The sequence below is a fragment of the Panthera uncia genome, chromosome B1, assembly GCF_023721935.1.
Source record: "Panthera uncia isolate 11264 chromosome B1, Puncia_PCG_1.0, whole genome shotgun sequence".
Taxonomy (NCBI): domain Eukaryota; kingdom Metazoa; phylum Chordata; class Mammalia; order Carnivora; family Felidae; genus Panthera; species Panthera uncia.
This window is the reverse complement of record NC_064811.1, coordinates 106,219,584-106,238,713: the sequence shown is the minus strand read 5'-3', so window position 1 is coordinate 106,238,713 and position 19,130 is coordinate 106,219,584. Positions and strand designations below refer to the sequence as shown.

Genomic DNA, 19,130 nt, shown 5'->3' with positions numbered 1-19,130 from the left:
CGCCTCCGCAGCCGCCTAGGCGCACCTGAAGTCCCTAGCGGAGCAAAAGGGAAGAGGCGGGAGTTCGCGGACACGAACTTAAACCTGGGAAAGGAAGCGGTTCCAGGGCGCACGCGCATTGCGAGGGGACTGGGCAGAGCCTGCCTCCCGGAGGCGTTGCAAAGGAAAGGAGAGCGCGTGGCGCTCCGGAACTCGCGCACGCGCCGTAGTCTCACTCGGCCTGTGCGCGCGCGCGGCCGGCGCTGCATCTTTTCTTCAAGCCCGCCCCCCTCTTCCACTTCAGCCAGGGTAGGCGACGAGCGAAAGCAGGGAAGTGTGGGGCGAGGTGGGCGGGGCGTCGCACGCGAGCGCGGTCTGCAAAAGAAGGGAGGAGAAGGGAGAGATCCAAGACAACGTTACCCCGTCAACACCCAATCGAGAGCAAGCCTGACCCCGCCCCCTCACCTCATGTTATTGGCTGAGAGGCCTCAGATGGGCGGGGTTGGCCGTGGGGTTGGGGAGGGCAGGGGGCGGGGAGGAGGAGGAAGGCGCTGGCGGGCAGTGATGGCGGCGGGTGATGGGGACGTGAAGCTAGGCACCCTGGGGAGTGGCAGTGAGAGCAGCAGCGACGGCAGCAGCGAGAGCCCAGGCGGCGCGGGAGCGGCAGCAGAAGGGGGCGGCTGGGCAGCAGCGGCATTGGCGCTTTTGACGGGGGGCGGGGAGATGCTGCTGAACGTGGCGCTGGTGGCGCTGGTGCTGCTGGGGGCCTACCGGCTGTGGGTGCGCTGGGGGCGGCGGGGTTTGGGCGCCGGGGCCGGAGCCGGCGAGGAGAGTCCCGCTGCTTCTCTGCCTCGTATGAAGAAGCGGGACTTCAGCTTGGAGCAGCTGCGCCAGTACGACGGGTCCCGCACCCCGCGCATCCTGCTCGCGGTCAATGGGAAAGTCTTCGACGTGACCAAAGGCAGCAAGTTCTACGGCCCGGGTGAGGAGGAGTTGGAAGGGGGGGGGAAGACCTCCTGTAGCTCAAGTGCGACCCTCTTCCGATGGTGGGTGCCCCTAGGCACTGGGTTGGTTTGCCCAGCTTTCTCGATGTCTGAACCCCTGCGCCCTGGCTGCTGCACCTGGGACGGCCGGCCCCACACACAACCCCAGCAGCGGGCACTTACAGCTTTCCACCCCCCGAAGTCGGTGTTTCAGTGTTGCTAGCTCTCAGCTTTCATCTTTCTCTCATCCCTCCACGAAGCCTTTTCTTGTGCTGAATTTTTCAAAATACTTTTAGTTGTCGCCTGTCAAGCTGGCCCATAACCTTTTCTGAGCTTTCTGATTCCTGGGATAGGTGGGGGCAGGAGGGAGGGGAGATGTCTAAAGTACGGACCTGAAGTTGTGCGCCAGGTAATTCACAGCTTTCCTTTCTTTACTCTTTTTAGCCACTGATCTCCCTTTTCCCTCTACCATTCCCCATAAGGCCACGTTTAGGTACACGTAGTTACAAGTTCCTACCGTTTAGCTTGTGAAGTCTGGGCATATAAGCAACATCTCAGATTCTTTTTCTTTAAACCAGTTTTAGTATGGAGCCACTTTCCAAGATTAACCATGTATGTAGGATGTAGACAGACCAGAATGTAGATCTTAATAAAGACTGGCAAAGATATTCTCCCTGAGTTTTGGAGGTGGAGCTCAGATACCCTAGCAGGCGGGCCTGTCTGCTTTCTTTCTTTCTTTCTTTTTTTTCTTTTTTTGATCGTAGGAAGGCAAGTATTCAAATACATGTTGATAATGACTTACTGTGTTTTCACTGAGCAGAAAAAACTTAAAAGCTATAAATCCACACCCCAGTGCAAGGTTTCTGCAAGTTAAAGGTTTTTAAAACTTTGCTTTCAGAGAACCGTGTATGTAGGGTCATTGGGTTAGAAACCCTTCTTTCTTCCATGTAGTTACAGGGTACATTTCAGATTATGCTAATAAACTTCAGTCAGACTCATGGAACCTGTTGGTATACAATAAAATTGAGCAACATTGTACATCCTGGTTATGTAGTAATTAATTCTAAGCTTAAAAAAAAAAGTGACTACAATAAAAAATAAATAATAAAATTAGGGACCTAGAGTGACCTGTTATTCGAAAGAGTACATTCAAGCCTTAAAGTTAAGGGGGTTGGCAAGTCTAAAAACAAGTTGGTTTCCTTCTTGATTTAATCTGTTAGTACAGGAGATTTATTGGTACTTGTAAATATATACTTTTGGTTTTAGTGTTTGATGGCTGGAATATATCTTAAAGTGCTTTGGTTAAGTGAAATAGGAATAAGAAATTGGAGATTTTATGTGTTAAACTATTTAATTGCTTAGTTGCTTGTATTTTTGTGTGTACATCTACATTGAATTTAATTAAGTCATAGGTATCTTATAAAGTATTTGCTTCTGGTTATGTAAATATGAATAACAGTTGTCTACCTACTTAACTCAGCTAAAACAGTTAATACTTTTTCTTAAGAATATGAGGGACAAGAAAATAGAGCCAAAGTAAAGTAACTAAACGGACAGACCAAATTAAATAGTTAATTTTTTTTAAATCAAGGATTTACACAATATTTTGTATCTGAAGTTTTTTCTTATTAATATTAAAAAGTGTATGCAGTGATTAGAAATTGTGTACAGTTTTAGGTTTTTAATGTAGAGCTTACCCAACTAAAAGACCTGCTTTTGTAGCCCCTATCTAAACTGACAACGAAACAAAGTGTTAGTGCAAAGAAGCGTATTAGTCCTCACACATTATGCTTTGCCACTATCTGCAAATAGCTAGGAAAGGTTGTCCTGGACATAGTTTAGCAGCCTCCAGTGGCAAATGTTCTGCAACAGAAATTAAAAATTAAGAGTCATAGATATAATGTAGATAGCCTTTGTGCAGCTTGAGCATTAAGGGGCTTCCTAGATAACACGGAGAAGTCACTTTTAGGTTGGCTTCCACCAGTTCCCAGGTCCTGATGAACAGCCTAAGAGTAATTAGTTATTTTATTCTAAGTATTTATTGTTCAACCTAGTAGAGATGTTTGGAACATTGTATTATGGAAAGGAACCTTGAAAGTAGACAGATCACCTATGGGCTTGAAATATGTTGACATTTCACATTAACAGATGTAGCACTTTTTCTAAAAGTCTTGAAGCCAAATTTCAGATATAAGTTTATTTTGGGTTTTAATTTTTATTTTCATCTTCAGTCATCTGAGCACTTTGAAGCAATTTTAGCCTGACAGTCTTAGGGCTAAGGAGCCAGAAAACCTCATTTCTTTGCCTAGCCAATATCTACTCCCATTTCACAATAATAGTTTTAGAGTTAAAGATTTTTTATTTCGTGAGGTTTTTCTATGTTAAAAAATTCTATGTTGAAAAGTTCTTAGTCATTTTTAAAGTTCAAGTTCTTAAAATATTATTGACAATTTAGTGGAGTAAACACATGTTGGCAAACAACTGGCATTAACTACATTTGTCAGCATTAAATTTAGTAACAGTTCAGGCACTTGGCCAGCATGTGAGGAAAGTGGTCAGGTGAGAAACAATGCATATGGGAGGAGAAAGAAAGTAAGATTTGTTAAGCACCTACTACATCAGATCCATTAATTTGTCATCTCCATGTTACTTCAGTGAGGTTAGTAAGTATTCTTGCCCTCAGATGGGGAGTCTGAGGTGCAGATGGGGAGTCTGAGGTACAGACATGGCATTCAAATCCAGGTACATTTGACCACAAAGCCTATCTATACTAGTTCAGGTAAACTACATAATGGGATAAACTTGCAGAGAATCTTACTGTTGTTTTGATACCCTCTCCAGGGTCCCATAAGGATCTAAAGCCTCAAAGAAACACACTTTCATGGCTGTATGTTTTGCTGTCCAATATGGTAGCCACAAGCCACATATGGCTTTTTAATTTTAAGTTAATTAAAATTAAGTATAATTAAAATTGAGTTCCTCCATCTCACTGGCCACATTTCCATTACTCAGTAGCCACATGGCTACCATATTAGTGCACTTTATAGAGAATTTCCATCTTACCAAAGAGTTCTTTTCAACAGCATAGATTCTAGAGGTCAAGGGAGGAGGAGGAGGAAACTCCATTTATTGAGCTTATTATCTCATTTAATTTTCAAACAGCCCTAGGAGATAAGTAATTTTCCCATTTTACAAATGTGGAAACTGAAACTCAAGGAGGTTTTACTCAAAATCACCTACTTAGTGGCAAAGCTAGAAATCAAACAGTAAAATTGACTTCACATGCCATCCCATCCCATTGTATCACAACAAAATACAATTTCACACATTTCTAGAGTCATAATAGAGTAGGAAGACTGGAATAGATAGTATAATTTTAAATAACTTGATTAATATTACTACAGTGAAATTCTACCAAAATAGTGTTTTTGTTTATTCTTTAAAATGGCAAACAATTATACAGTTGTATAATTTGTATAATAGTTTATTCTGCATTTCTGAAATTTAAATATATGGCTTTCCCCTTATTCCGTATAGCATTTTCTTTGACACAGACCAAAGCTGTATTTTCTCCAACTTCCCTTTAAATTCCACTGGAAAAGAAAAAGTCATATATAAAAGAAGTACCCCCATGAAAGGGGCACATGTACCTTTCAAGTGATTTTCCTCCTTTTTAAATTTTATCTTCAGTATGCTAACTTTTATTTATAGTTTGCAAAATTACAGTTGAAGCAAGAGTTGCAGCATATTGACTAGGCTCAACCTGACCTCTTCCTTCGTGGATATCCTATTCACACTATCAGCTATCATCCCAGCTACTTGCTTTGAAGCCAACTGGGTCTGTTTGGACTAATGGCCATACACATCCATTACCTTTCAGTAAAATAAAAGAATCAGCTAAGTTGTCTAATGAATTTTGATACTCTGCTCAAATTTATACTAGTTATTTCTATAATACCTACTCTGAGTTCAGCATCATGCCCTTATTTTTAATCTTTGAGGGAATCGTATTTATGTTAAATACTAACATTAAGTATAAAAGGATAGCTGAAAGCCCATATGAGACCAGAATATGTTATTCATGCTGGAAGAAAATAGATTTAGTAACATCTAGAGTTAGCCATTCATGTTCTTTTAATAATTCTTTCAACAATCTGCAACGTAGACCACCCCTCCCCTCTGTACGCATGACAGACATCACTAAATAACTTCTCTACCCTTCGAACCTGCATCATCTCAAGATAGCTAAGATAGTATTTCATCTCCATATTAAATACTGAAAAGGATTGCCTGGATTTCATTACAGTGTTGCTTAAATAAGATGTTGTGAAAAGTGAGTTAACTGAGTTTTCAAAACAGTTGAGTTCCTACCTGTGTGGAAATTTAGGAAAACAGACAATAAACTAGCATTCAGTATATAACTATAATTTATAATTAAATATTTTATGAAAGAAATGAATAGGATATGTAATAGAGGGTAAAAAAAGGACTTTATTTAGAATAGGTGGTTAAGAAAGATGTTTTATTTATATTAGTTTATCAAGAAAAGGGGGTTGATATTTAAGCAAAAACCTAAAGGAGTCAGCCATACAAAGATTGGGTGTGAGAATGTTTTGATGCCATCTAGCACTAGATCTAGAACTGATCATATCACATTAATCAGCAGAGAAAGAAACATCCTTAACCTTTACTGACTTTGAGATTTGACTTCAGCCTTTGTTTGGTTAGTATTACCTCAGTGTTTCTTTTTCCACCAGTCTGGTATGTTTTATTATTCCTCTGTAGATAAAACATATAACCACATTTTTTTTCATTGACTGTAATATCAACACTGTCTTTAAGCAGCTTAATCGGTTTATATGTTTTATCATTACTGATATATTTAGATTTCTATCATCTTATTTAGTAATTTATCTTTGGCATATGTTTCATTGCCTCCTTTTATCCACTTTTTTTCCTTCGCAGATTGATTTTTTTAATTCTTCCACTCTTTCTCCCTACTTATTTCGATATATTCTATTAACGATTCTTTTGGTGATTTCCTTAAAGTTTTTGCTATAGACACTATCCTTCTGAAGAACATAGGACTATTAGCCAAACATTTCTCTGTGAATTAAAAAAACTCTAAGACACTTTACTGCTATTTGAGAGAATATTTATTTAATAAATATACAAAACTACCATGCATACAAATGTGGACGGTGTCTCTTGAGATTCTGTAGTATATAGCCATATGTTGTGGCCCTGTTTTAGAAGGCTTTTACTCTATATGGAGTGCCTGGGTGGCTCAGTCGGTTGAGCGTCTGACTTCACCTCAGTTTGTAATCTCACAGTTTCCGAGTTCGAGCCCCACATTGGGCTCTCTGCTCTCAGTGCAGAGCTCACTTGGAATCCTGTGTTCCTCCCTCTGTCTACCCCTTATCTGCTTGTGCATGTATGTACACTCTCTCTCTTTGTCTCTCTCAAAAGTAATAAAAACAAAATCATTTAGAAAGCTTTCACTCTAGTCCCTCCCTCATCCTATTTTCTATATTATTTCTATTAGACTTATAGTTCTGTATGTTTTCAAACTCCTCCCCCAAATTTATTATAGTATTGCCTGTTTTTTATTGTCAGCCCTCATTTAAATTTACCAGCATAGTTACCATTTTCTTTATTCACTGTCATTTCTTTCATCTCATTACTTTGTTCAAGGTTCAGCTCTCATTTTAGTGAGGTATGTCCTATAGTTTTTTCATTGGTAGAAAAAAAGTTCTGGGGCACCTGGGTGGCTCAGTCAGTTAAGCATCTGACTTCAGCTCAGGTCATGATCTCATGGTTCATGGTTCAAGCCCCATGTCAGGCTCTGTGCTGACAGCTCAGAGCCTGGAGCCTGCTTTGGATTCTGTGTCTCCCTCTCTCTCTGCCCCTCCCCTGCTCAAGCTCTGTCTCTCTCAAAAATAAATAAGTAAACATTTAAAAAAAAATTGTCTCTATATGCCCTTATTCAGGAATAATAGTATAGGTTTAGTATATAAAATTGTAGATTGACCTTTATCTCAGATCTTCAATAATATTATGCCACTGTCTTCTATTTCTCTTTAAGTGCTTTGGGTAAATTGCATTCCTTTGATTAATCCGTTTTCCCATTTGTCTTTGGAGTGCCGCTCTTTTACTAGGATTTGTCAAGGTGGGGATTTGATTTTTTTTTTTAACATGTGCCACACTCTACTAAAATTTGAGGACGTGTGTCATCCATTTATTTTAGAAAATTTGAACTCATTATCTTCAATTATTGCCTCCCCCATTCTCTTTATTCATTCCTCTGGAACTCTTAGTAGGTACACATTAGCTTTTCATTCTGTCGTTCATGTCTTTTAATCTTTCTTTATGTTCCATCTCTTAATTGCTTAAGAATTTTAGACAAACATACTATAGTTCTTTAATTTGTTTGTATTATTCTGGGGATGCCAGTTCTTGTATCTGCTGTATGTGCTCACTCCTCCATGGTGGTTTGTTTCTTCATGTAGTTTATAATTTTTACTGCAAAAACTTGTCTGCAGCAATTACTGTCTTTTTGTTTCTTGGGGTATTTTTTCTATGTTGTTCCTTAAGCCAACTGTATTTTTTGTTTGGTAATACATAGTTAAAATAGAAGAATTTACAGGGTATTAACAAACATATAAGTTGTTTCCAATCTTTTGTTAATACGTAGTGCTCCTGTAAATATTGATGTACATGTCCTTTTACACACATGTGTAAACTTATGAAGTAAATTCCTAGGGGGAGCCGGGGTGGCTCAGTTGGTTAAGCATCCGACTTCAGCCTAGGTCATGATCTCATGGATCATAAGTTCAAGACCTGTATCAGGCTCTGTGCTGACAGGTCAGAGCCTGGAACCTGCTTCACATTCTGTGTCTCCCTCTGTCTTTGCCCCTCCTCCACTCATACTCTGTCTCTCAAAAATAAATAAACATTAAAAAAAATTACTTAAAAAAGGAAAATTCTAGAAGTAAAATGACTGAGACTTAGGTTGCAGGATATTTTTTATTTGGGTACTTTATTTCCGAATTGCCCTCCAGAGAAATTGGACCAATTTACACTTCATGGAAATGCCTATTTCTCACTCCTTTGCCAAAAATGCAATATCAAACTTACGGGTCTTTGTCAATCTGAGAAGTTAAAATGGTATCTCAATATTGTTTTAATTTACATTTCTCTTTTTTAGTGAGGTTGGCTACCTTTAGAATTTTGAGTCATTTATGTTTCCTTTCCTACAAATTATGTGTTCATATATTCTTTTCTACAGTTTTTCAATCATGGTATTGGTCTTTTCCTAGAGATTTTAGGTGTTTTTTAAAAAGTGAATCAATCTTAGCTGCAAACATTTTTCCTAGTTTGTCTTTATACTTTATGGTGTTTTTTCTAAGCCACAGAAATTTTTGGTTTTATGTATTCAAATTTATCTTCTTTCTATGGCTGCTGAGTTTCTTTATCATAAGTTACTTAAAGGTTTTTTGCACCAAAAAGGTTATTTTTTTTTTTTAATTTTTTTTTTTCAACGTTTTTTATTTATTTTTGGGACAGAGAGAGACAGAGCATGAATGGGGGAGGGGCAGAGAGAGAGGGAGACACAGAATCGGAAACAGGCTCCAGGCTCGGAGCCATCAGCCCAGAGCCTGACGCGGGGCTCAAACTCATGGACCGCGAGATCGTGACCTGGCTGAAGTCGGACGCTTAACCGACTGCGCCACCCAGGCGCCCCAAAGGTTATTTTTTTAAATATGTAGTTTTTTAAAGTACTTCTATGGTTCGGGTTTTTTAGTTCCATTTGGAATTTGTTTTAAGATGTGAAATAAGAATTTTTTTTTTTTACAGAAAGCTATGCAGTTACCCCAACACTATTTATAGAATATTTTTCCCCAACACTTGCAGTATTACCTTTACTGTTCACTAAATTCCAATAGCTAATTAAGTCCTATTTTTAATATAATAATTATATAATAATATGGGGCGCCTAGGTGGCTCAGTCAGTTAAGTGTCCAACTTCAGCTCAGGTCATGATCTTGCAGGCCCCACATCGGGCTCTGTGCTGATGGTCAGAGCCTGGGTCCTGCCTGCTTCAGATTCTGTGTCTCCCTCTCTCTGCCCCTCCTCCACTCGTGCTCTGTCTCTATCTCAAAAATAAATAAACTTTAAAAAAAATTATATAATAATATAATCATTTAAGATGCTATTTTTTCACCTTAGACTTCTCATCCTATGAAGGCTGTGTTAAACTCAGTCTCCATTCCAACATCTGGCATAGGCCTGAAGTTTTAATTTTTCAGTCTTCCCTGTCCCCACCCTAAGGCATAAGCGAGGGCCAAGGCCACTGAGCTCAACCCACAGTATTGTTGACAGCCTTCTAGTTTGAATTTCAGAAGCAAGATTGAGTTAAGGAAAGTATTTTACCTGCCTAAAATGGGAGGAGGCCAAACTAGATTCTTTCCCCATTTTATACCAATGCCTTTAAGATTTGCCCAATGTTAAATGTTAGTGAAGCCTCTAGAACCCAGTTATCTTGGCTTCTTGAGAGGTATTCTTTCATTTTCACCACACTACCTTCTCTCTAAAAGTCTTGGGACTTCCTAAATATAAGTATAAAAAAATTAATATTTATTACTTGGATTTCATTCAGTCACTTTTACATATTGCTTCATTTGTTCCTAGGCCCGTTGTAATCTTATTTGGAATACATTACTCAATACAACTATAATTAGGTTTGTTTTTTTTTAAGTTGCTTTAGTAATCACAAAAGACTATTGTCACAACAGGCCAGAAAACTAGGCTGTTTATAAACTTTAATGAATTAAAGTTTGTCCCTGAGAGCTATGGTTGTTATACTATGGAAATAACTGAAATATTCATTGTAGAATTTTCTCCTCTTCATAAATACTAATGTAGCTATGTAGTCATTCTAAGAATCACAAAGTTATTATGTTACATACTTTAGATATTTAGTTCTTCCTGGAATTTTCTGTTCATTGCATTATTCTTTAAAACATTTTCTTACAGTGGCCATATGTTTTTCCTTTTTCAAAAAAATGTTACCCGTTCTACCTGATCATATTAAAGTAAGCAGTTTCAGGATTCACTAACTAGTAGATTTATTGAATTTTGAACTTGAAAAATCTGTGCCACAGTTATGTTAACTCTTAAAGAGTATTAATGAAATCTGAATTCTAGTATAATGTCATTTTGATGTATTTAACATTATCTTTAAAAGAAGAGTTATTTGGGGGCACCTGAGTGGCTCAGTTGGTTAAGCATCTGACTTCAGCTCAGGTCATGATCGCACGGTTTCTGGTTTCAAACCCCACGTCGGGCTCTGTGCTGACAGCTCAGAGCCTGGAGCCTGCTTCAGATTCTGTGTCCTCTCTCTGTCCCTCCCCAGCTCACACCGTCTCTCAAAAATAAAATAAACATTATAAAATATTTTTTTAATAAAAGATTTATTTTTAAAATGATGTCCTAGAATATTTGTTACATAAGTACATTTAAGAGAAACTGCCTTGGTTGAATTGCTGTTCATTTTTGGTAGCAAGAATTTTCTTCAAATTAAACATCCACTTTTTTTTTTTTTTTTTTTAACATTTATTCGAGCGAGAGCAGGGGAGGGAAGGACAGAGAGAGAGGGAGACAGAAAATCCAAAGCAGGCTCCAGGCTCTGAGCTGTCAGCATAGAGCCCAATGTGGGGCTCAAACTTATGAGCCGTGAGATCATGACCTTAGCCGAAGTTGGATGCTTGACCGACTAAGCCTCCCAGGCATCCCTGCAAATCCACTTTTATATCAGCATTATATTGTAGTCTATGATAAAGCAACAGAATATAACTCCCTTAGTTATTACGGAGATGTTAATGTAAAAATGAACCCTTAATAGTCAAAATAACATTAGTTTATATAAGCTGGCCTTTATTATTATTTTTTTTTATAAATTATACCTAAAGGCTTAATACCATTAAAATTTGTTTTCCTTGGGTAACTCTATGTTATTTTAGTGTAATAGGTAGCCAAGTATGGTTATCAAAATATTGGAATCAGTAACATTTATGTTTGTTGTGTAAAGGGGTAGTGGAATGGCAGGTATTTCTGGCTTCTCAGATAATGCTTCTGGTTGTATTATAAATGCAGAGAAATGTACTTTAGTTAGACCTCATATCCTCCTTTCTCTGAGCAATGCATCCAATTCCAATTCTAGTTTTTAATGTTATGTTCTTTATGATCTTACAGGAAAAACTAAACCAGTCTAAAAAGACTTTTTCATAAGTTAAATGCTTCCTGAGGGAAGAAGACTGTTTAATATAGTTTAGAGAGTGAAGAAGTTTGTTAATCATTGAATCATTCTTTTCTGTTCAAGAGTTAATAAAACATCATTTTGCCTAGAAATAGGCTTGATTTATTAACTGTTGATTCAAGTTCGCTCTTACTAAGTCGACATCTAAAATCAAAAAAAGAATGTGTTTTATGAAGTTTTGTTTTTACATTAATTTAGCATTGAGGTCTCCTTAGAAAAGTTGGCAGAGAATTTTATAAGAGAATGCATTGGTATATATTAATATACTCAGAGATGGAGGATTTTTTGTTTTTATAATGATCATCTTCTCTCTTTTTTTTAATTCAGATAAGTTTTATGGTTTATACTCTTAAGTACTTTGAAGTAGATTGACTTTTGCAGGCCAGGAAGATAAATATTACAACAAAATGATAAGAAAAGCTGTTGATGTATATAGCTTTCTTGTTATTTCTCTTTTCTTTTGATTTAATAGGTGTTCTAAAATATCTATTCCCCTGAAATTTTGTAATTAATGGAAATGCTCCAATTTTCAGGTGTCACTCCACCTTTGGGTTTGTGGATCCTCTGTGTTTTCTGAAGGTGGACTATATTTGGAGTAGTTAGAAAAGCAGATGGGGCACTTGGGTGGCTCAGTCGGTTAAGCTTCCTACTTAGGCTCAGGTCATGATCTCACGGTTCGGGAGTTCGAGCCCTGTGTCAGGCTCTATGCTGACAGCTAGTTCAGAGCTTGGAGCCTTTATTCAGATTCTGTGTCTTCCTCTCTCTCTGTCCCTCCCCTGCTTGCGCTGTTTCTCTTTCTCTCTCTCTCAAAAATAAATAAAACATTAAAAAAAATTTTTAAAAAGAAAGAAAAGTGGAAATAGTACTTCCTAAGTCTGCTGGTAATTTTAAGCAAGTCACTGAATGCCTCTGCTTCTGTTCATCTGCCAAGTGAGGAGGGCAAAAATTGTTCCTTTTACTTTGCAAGACTATGAGAGTAAAGTCACGTGCTAGAAAATTCTTTAAATGGTTGACTATCATTTTACATTTGTAGTTCTTTACAGCCTTGATCAGCTTTACTTTTTCTTTTGTGTGTGACTCGTTGCTGTTTTAAGTTTGTCAGCATTAAGGGGATATATAATGTTTATAGATTACTTTGTCATCATTGTTGTTCCTCAAGAAAAAAAAATCACACTGGTTCTATCTATCTGTCTATCGCCTCCATCTCCAGAGAAGCAGCTAGTGCCACAAAGCATGTGGAGTTATGCAAAAAAAATAAATAAACCCACACAACTGCTTTAAGATGAGGGCTTCTTTTCTTTTCCCTAGGGACTATTCTTGCTTAATTTTATTTTTTTATTTTTTATGTTTATTTAAAAAGAATTTTTTTAACATTTATTTATTTTTTGAGAGACAGAGACAGAGTGTGAATAGGGGAGGGGCAGACAGACAGGGGGCATCACAGATTCCAAAGCAGGCTCCAGGCTCTGAGCTGTCAGCACAGAGTCCGACATGGGGCTCAAACTCAGGAACCATGAGGTCATGACATTAACTGAAGTCAGACACTTAACCAATTGAGCCAACTCAGGTGCCCCTAATGTCTACTTATTTTTGAGAGAGAGAGAGGCAGAGTGCGAGCGAGGGAGAGGCAGAGAGAAAGGGAGACACAGAATCTGAAGCAGGCTCCAGTCTCGGAGCTGTCAGCATAGAGCCCGACTCAGGGCTGAAACTCACGAACCCTGAGATCATGACCTGAGCCAAAGTCCGACACTTAACCGACTGAGCCACCCAGGCTCCCCTGTTCTTGCTTAATTTTAAAAGTTCACATTGCTCTAAAATAAATAATTCCAGGGGCGCCTGGGTGGTTCAGTCGGTTAGGCGTCCGACTCCGGCTCAGGCCATGATCTTGAGGTCCATGAGTTTGAGCCCCGCGTCGGGCTCTGTGCTGACTGCTCAGAGCCTGGAGCCTGTTTCGGATTCTGTGTCTCCCTCTCTCTCTGACCCTCCCCCGTTCATGCTCTGTCTCTCTCTGTCTCAAAAATAAATAAATGTTAAAAAAAATTTTTTTAAATAAATAATTCCAATTTAAGGAAATTTGGATTTTACTGTGTAAATAGAAATAATACTGAATTTCTTTCTCTTAAATGGTTAATACCCTTTTCAATGACAAGTGAAATAGTGGGCAATAATTTGAAGGTTATTAATGTTGACCCATTGTAAAAAGTGTTTCATTTTCTTATATAGAACACAAATTTAAAAGTATAAATTGGTAGCCTAAGTGTATGCTAATAGGAAAATGATTAAATTTTAGGTATAGCCATTCAGTAAGAAAATATTTAACAATTAAATGGTAATTGTGAATGTCACCTAATATTAAGTAGCAATATGGAGAATACTTAGGAACAGGAAAATAGAATAAGAAAGTACTTTACTGGAAGGATTATCTTAATTTTCATGTTAATGTATCTGTACCTATTGCGAATGCCACTTCTGGTTCCGTGCCATGAACTTTTCAGAGTATGTTTCTTATACTCAGTGAACTTTATAGTGCAACGCTTTCTATAATTCAAATTAATTTTCATAAGTTTTTAGATTTTTGTCTATTTAAGTAGATTTTTGAATTCTACACTCAAATGTACAGATACTTTCTGACACATAATCTTCAATTTCCTAAATGCTTTCAAATATGAATATGGGTATAATCATTAACTCTTTATTTAAAAAGCAAGAAATTTCCAGGCTTTTCTTCTAGTTTACTTCTCATTAGAAAATATTTTGTTTTGGGGCGCCTGGGTGGCGCAGTCGGTTAAGCGTCCGACTTCAGCCAGGTCACGATCTCGCGGTCCGTGAGTTCGAGCCCCGCATCAGGCTCTGGGCTGATGGCTCGGAGCCTGGAGCCTGTTTCCGATTCTTTGTCTCCCTCTCTCTCTGCCCCTCCCCTGTTCATGCTCTGTCTCTCTCTGTCCCAAAAATAAATAAAAAACGTTGAAAAAAAAAATTAAAAAAAAAAAAAAAAAGAAAATATTTTGTTTTGTTAACTGAACAGTAAGCTCTCTAACTGACCACTCTGTTGCTCATAATAGTTAAGCTAGTAATTCTGGTTTTAAAATTATTTTCTCTAAATTACCTTTGTCATGTATGGATAACTATAGCCTCAGGAAAGAAATTTTTTTCTATTGTAAAATTAGGAATTTTAGAAATCTTATTTATTAGCACTTGATTTTTAAAAAAAAAAAATATTTAAGTAACCTCTACACCTAACATGGGGCTCAAAGTCACATATTCTTATGGCTGAGCCAGCCAGGTACCACCTATTACCATTTAAATTTTTACTTAATTTAATTTAGTTTACTGATTTTATTTTAGAGAGCATGAGTGGGGGAGAGGGGCAAAAGGGAGAGAGAGAGATTTTTATTATAAAAAGAATTTTTTAATGAATATATAACCAAAATCAGAAAAAGACCCATTAAGTTCAGAGAACAAACTAATGGTTGACATAGGGGAGGGGGTTGAGGAGATTGTCAAAATTCGTAAAGTGGGGTGACAGGTACAGGCTTCCAGTTATGGAATGAATTCATCACAGGGATGAAAGGTACATCATAGGGAATATAGTCAGTAGTATTGTAGCAGTGTCATATGGTGACAGATGGTAGCTGTACTTGTGGTGAGCACAGCATAATATATAGACTTGTCAAATCACTATGCTATACACCTGAAACTAATATAATATTGTGTGTCAACTCTACTTCAATTAAAATAATAATTTTTTAAATAACCAGACTACCAGTTACATGAAGTAAAATTTTTTCCTCCATTCCCCAGAAAAGGTTGCCACTGTTAAGTGTTTGGTCTGTATTCTAACTGGTGTTTTTCATGCATATACAAACACATGTAGAATGTGCATACATGTGTATTCTTTTTTTAATTCAAAGCAAATCATGCTATATATATACATATACACACACACATACTCTTCTGAAATGCTGTTTTTAGTTACTCTATCATAGACTTCTGTGTGTGTCTGTACATATAGAGATGTCTCCTTCTTTTTGATAGTTATGTACTATTATTCCATTAAATTAATGTACTGTAATTTAACCAATTTCTTGATATGGAAAATTAGGTTGTTTTGGTTTTGTTATGTGTTTTAAATAACAAGTGTCTTTTTTGTCATAAATTTGAGCAGAGATTTTGCTTACTATAAATGAATCTGTTTAAAGTAAAGGATCAAAATCTAGTTAATCCTTATTTGGAATTGCAGCTAATATTTTGGAAGAAACTTTCGTTTCTACTTTATGCCAGGCACTGTGCTAGGCATTGAGGATACTGAGATGAGTAAGACAATTGCCACTCTCAAGCACAGACTTTGGGAATGGCTCACTGCTGTCAGCATATAAATCATGCCATTCCTCTCTAGGGAAGTGGTTCTTAATTCCCTGGACAAAATGCTAATCATTTTATGTCAGTCAGAGGAACTGTTCCTATAGCCATGTCTCCTGTTTCCCAAGAGCCGTGACAAATGACAACCATTGTTTAATGACTTTTCATAGTTTATATAGGTAATTGTGAATATATTCTGGTAGTCTGGTGATATTTATTTTGAAAATGGGCCATATTTCTGGTAAAACATTCAGCAAAGACATGTTGAACATCTACGTGTGTTGTGCACTGAGCTAGTCACTGGAGGTGCAAAGATGGTACAGTCTCTGCTCTCATACAACCTACTTTGGATTAGAGGAAGAAAATGTTTTAGATCCACAGTTCACTTGGGTCTTTACCAAGTACTTATCTAGTGGATATTCTGTTTTATTTTTAGATGCCACAATTAATTAACAGAAATCAATAAAGCATTATCTCCCCTCAAACAAACCAGTTTCCAAACCTAATTGCTTTAGTTTCCTCTTCTCCCTAATACCTTGTAGTCTTCAACTTTGAATACAAGTTTTGAGGTATCTGAAATTTAAGTTTTAAATTTTCAATGAAAAACTTTATTTTGTTCTAAAGGTAGATCTCCAAGAAGTTTCTTCTCATTGTCTAGTATCTATCTGTGCATGTTTTGAAGTTAAGGCTGTGTACCAAATATGAGTCATTATGAGGTTTCTTTTATTTGACCTTTTCCTTTGAGACATTCTAAAATATTGTTAAGGTTGGGGTGCCTAGGTGGCTCAGTTGGTTAAGTGCCCGACTGCGGCTCAGATCATGATCTCACAGTTCGTGAGTTTGAGCCCTGCAGCAGGCTCTCTGCTGTCAGCTCAGAGCCTGCTTCAGATCCTCTGTCTCCCTCTCTCTCTGGCCCTACCCAGCTCTCCCTCTCTCTCTGGCCCTACCTAGCTCTCCCTCTCTCTCTGGCCCTACCCAGCTCATGCTTTCTCTCTCTCTCTCTCAAAAATAAACAAACATTAAAAAAATAATAATAATAAGCAAAATATTGTTAAGGTGATGTCAATAATTTCTTTTTTTCCCCCAGCTGGTCCATATGGAATATTTGCTGGTAGGGATGCCTCCAGAGGACTGGCGACATTTTGCCTAGATAAAGATGCACTTAAAGATGAATATGATGATCTCTCAGACTTGAATGCTGTACAAATGGAGAGTGTTCGAGAATGGGAAATGCAGTTTAAAGGTACCTTCATTTTCTTGGGTTCTTTGGAAGTATTAAATTTATGGCCAAAGAAAGTATATACTATTTCACTTCTTTAAGAAACCTAAGGATATATTTTCATCACCATTATTATTTGATGATAAAAATAGCAAAATTTGAAAATGGTTGTTACATATTAGTTAAAAATCCATTTTTAAAAATTGACTTGTTACCAACTGTAAGTCTAACAAATTATGACACTTTTAGTCTTATAAGGCTTTTTAAGTAAGACATAGTATTTTTAAATATAGGCTTCTATTTAAAACTGAATTCATTATGGATATTGATACTATAATTTATTCTAAAATGATTTTACTGATCTTACTCTCAAACTATAAAGAAAAAATGTCATTCCCCTTTATTATACCCTCATGGCATCAGTTAATACCTCTTGACAGCTGTGACACTCCAGACAGCTATTTATGTGACCTATACATCCCTTGGAAACAGTTCTGGCTTCTTGGCATTTGAACTGGTTCTACTGTATGAGGTAGTCCTCCTGTCTTCTCCTTCTGGTTTGTCAGTTAATTCACTTAACCTAGTTCAAATTCCTGACCAAGAAATGACTAAATATGTATCACCTTGGACATTATAGTGTTCTAAATTAAGTACTGGTAACCTAAAACAAGGAATATTAACAGAGATGTAAGAAGAGAGTTTGCTAGGAGAAAGAATAATGGTATGACTGGGGCCACACACTGAGTTCTCAAAGAACACAGGATAATGAGTAACAAATGACTGCATCTCATTTGGTTTATTTTCTTGGAGACTACTAGCAGATGTCCCATTTTCTCCCAAGAATATTTTCTAGTTGGATCTACTTAGCATGATCTCTAAGTGATTCTGATGAAATGTTCTTGGTTAAGAGCTGGTAGAATGGAACACTTTTCCTGGTAAAGCACAGTCCCCAAGCTTTGTAAATTCCCTAATCCTGTTTTCTTTTGTTCAAGCCTTACATGAATACAAAGACCAGCCAAGGTGAGCAATAGGATCAATTTAGCTTATTCGATATAATTTTAAAAGAGGTGAACACCTTCCCTGCTGTGTAATGGAATAGTAAAACAAATTTGATCACTACTGATTTTCTTTTGATGTATTTTTCAGAAAAATATGATTATGTAGGCAGACTCCTAAAACCAGGAGAAGAACCATCAGAATATACAGATGAAGAAGATACCAAGGATCACAATAAACAGGATTGAACTTTGTAAACAACCAAAGTCAGGGGCCTTCAGAACTGCAATTCTTACTCCCTTTCACAGAATGTCCAGCATCTTTGGGTTTGGTTCACCTGCTGCAAAAAACATTCAACAGATTGTATACAAGCTAAATGAGTCTCACTTTGAAGATTTGAATACTAGACATTATTTATGCTGCCAACCTCATTTGTTGCAGTTGTTTGTAATGTCTGGTGGGGCTTCATCATCCTGAAAAGGAGGAAACAGGGACTTTTTAAAGAGCAAGAAAGTCACAAGGTTACTATTCCCTCTCTCCCTCCTTCCCTCCCTCCCTCCTATTTTTTTTTTAAATCAAAGACAACCAGATATGTATTTGCTACTTAAGTGTACAAATCTCCTCAAAAACAGCAAGAGATTCATATGCTGTGTTTTTGTTATAGCTCTGAGGGAGGAGATCTAGGCAGGAGAGGTTGGGGGTGCACATCAATTTGAGTAGTTTAGATTATTGAAACATTAAAATGTGAATTCTCAAACTTTTCTTTTTGGGTTTTGTCAGGGAAAAGGAAAAAACCCTTACTTCTAAGAAATCTTTGGAAATTAGGAGAAGGGATTTCAAGTGGATCTAAGTCAAAGTTAATTCCCAATAGTAAGATCATTTGAAACTAGTTTTTATCCCTTCCCTTCCCCTAGATCAAATCAATATTAATTGTGCCTTATTTCACTTACATAGACTTGAATTATTTTTAGGGAAAGCCCCTATGTGAATTCAGAAGTCATTACAAGCAGCATTGAGACTGAAGTTGGAATATTCTGTTGACTGCAAAACCTTGATGTCATTCTGTGTACATAGAATGTAAAAGGAATATTCAGTGTTACTGCCACATATGTTAATATACACAAACTTAATTAGCATTGTAATGGCCAAATGCATTCCCTCATGCTTTTTCTCTTTTAAAAAAAAATCGAAAATCAAATCAACAACTTTGCCCCCAACAGCTGCCTAATTTTAGGAGTCTGACCCTCACATCTCATTGGTGTGGGTGCATGGGGCT

General features: G+C 37.4%; 1 protein-coding gene across 1 annotated transcript; it reads left to right on the top strand.

The window, feature by feature from the left end:
• The first annotated feature begins 514 nt into the window (after positions 1–514).
• On the top strand, positions 515–19,130 carry PGRMC2 (progesterone receptor membrane component 2). The gene is made up of 3 exons (XM_049631169.1): positions 515–961; positions 16,727–16,882; positions 18,005–19,130. Exons 1-3 carry the CDS (start codon positions 544–546, stop codon positions 18,100–18,102), a joined length of 672 nt encoding a protein of 223 aa, XP_049487126.1. The 5' UTR covers positions 515–543; the 3' UTR covers positions 18,103–19,130.

Excerpts from the sequence above, each read along its gene's own strand:
- PGRMC2 (XM_049631169.1), top strand. The coding sequence starts at position 544 with ATGGCGGCGGGTGATGGGGACGTGAAGCTAGGCACCCTGGGGAGTGGC. Across the intron at positions 962-16,726 it reads CAGCAAGTTCTACGGCCCGG|CTGGTCCATATGGAATATTT; the intron begins GTGAGGAGGAGT and ends TTTTTCCCCCAG. Across the intron at positions 16,883-18,004 it reads ATGGGAAATGCAGTTTAAAG|AAAAATATGATTATGTAGGC; the intron begins GTACCTTCATTT and ends TGTATTTTTCAG.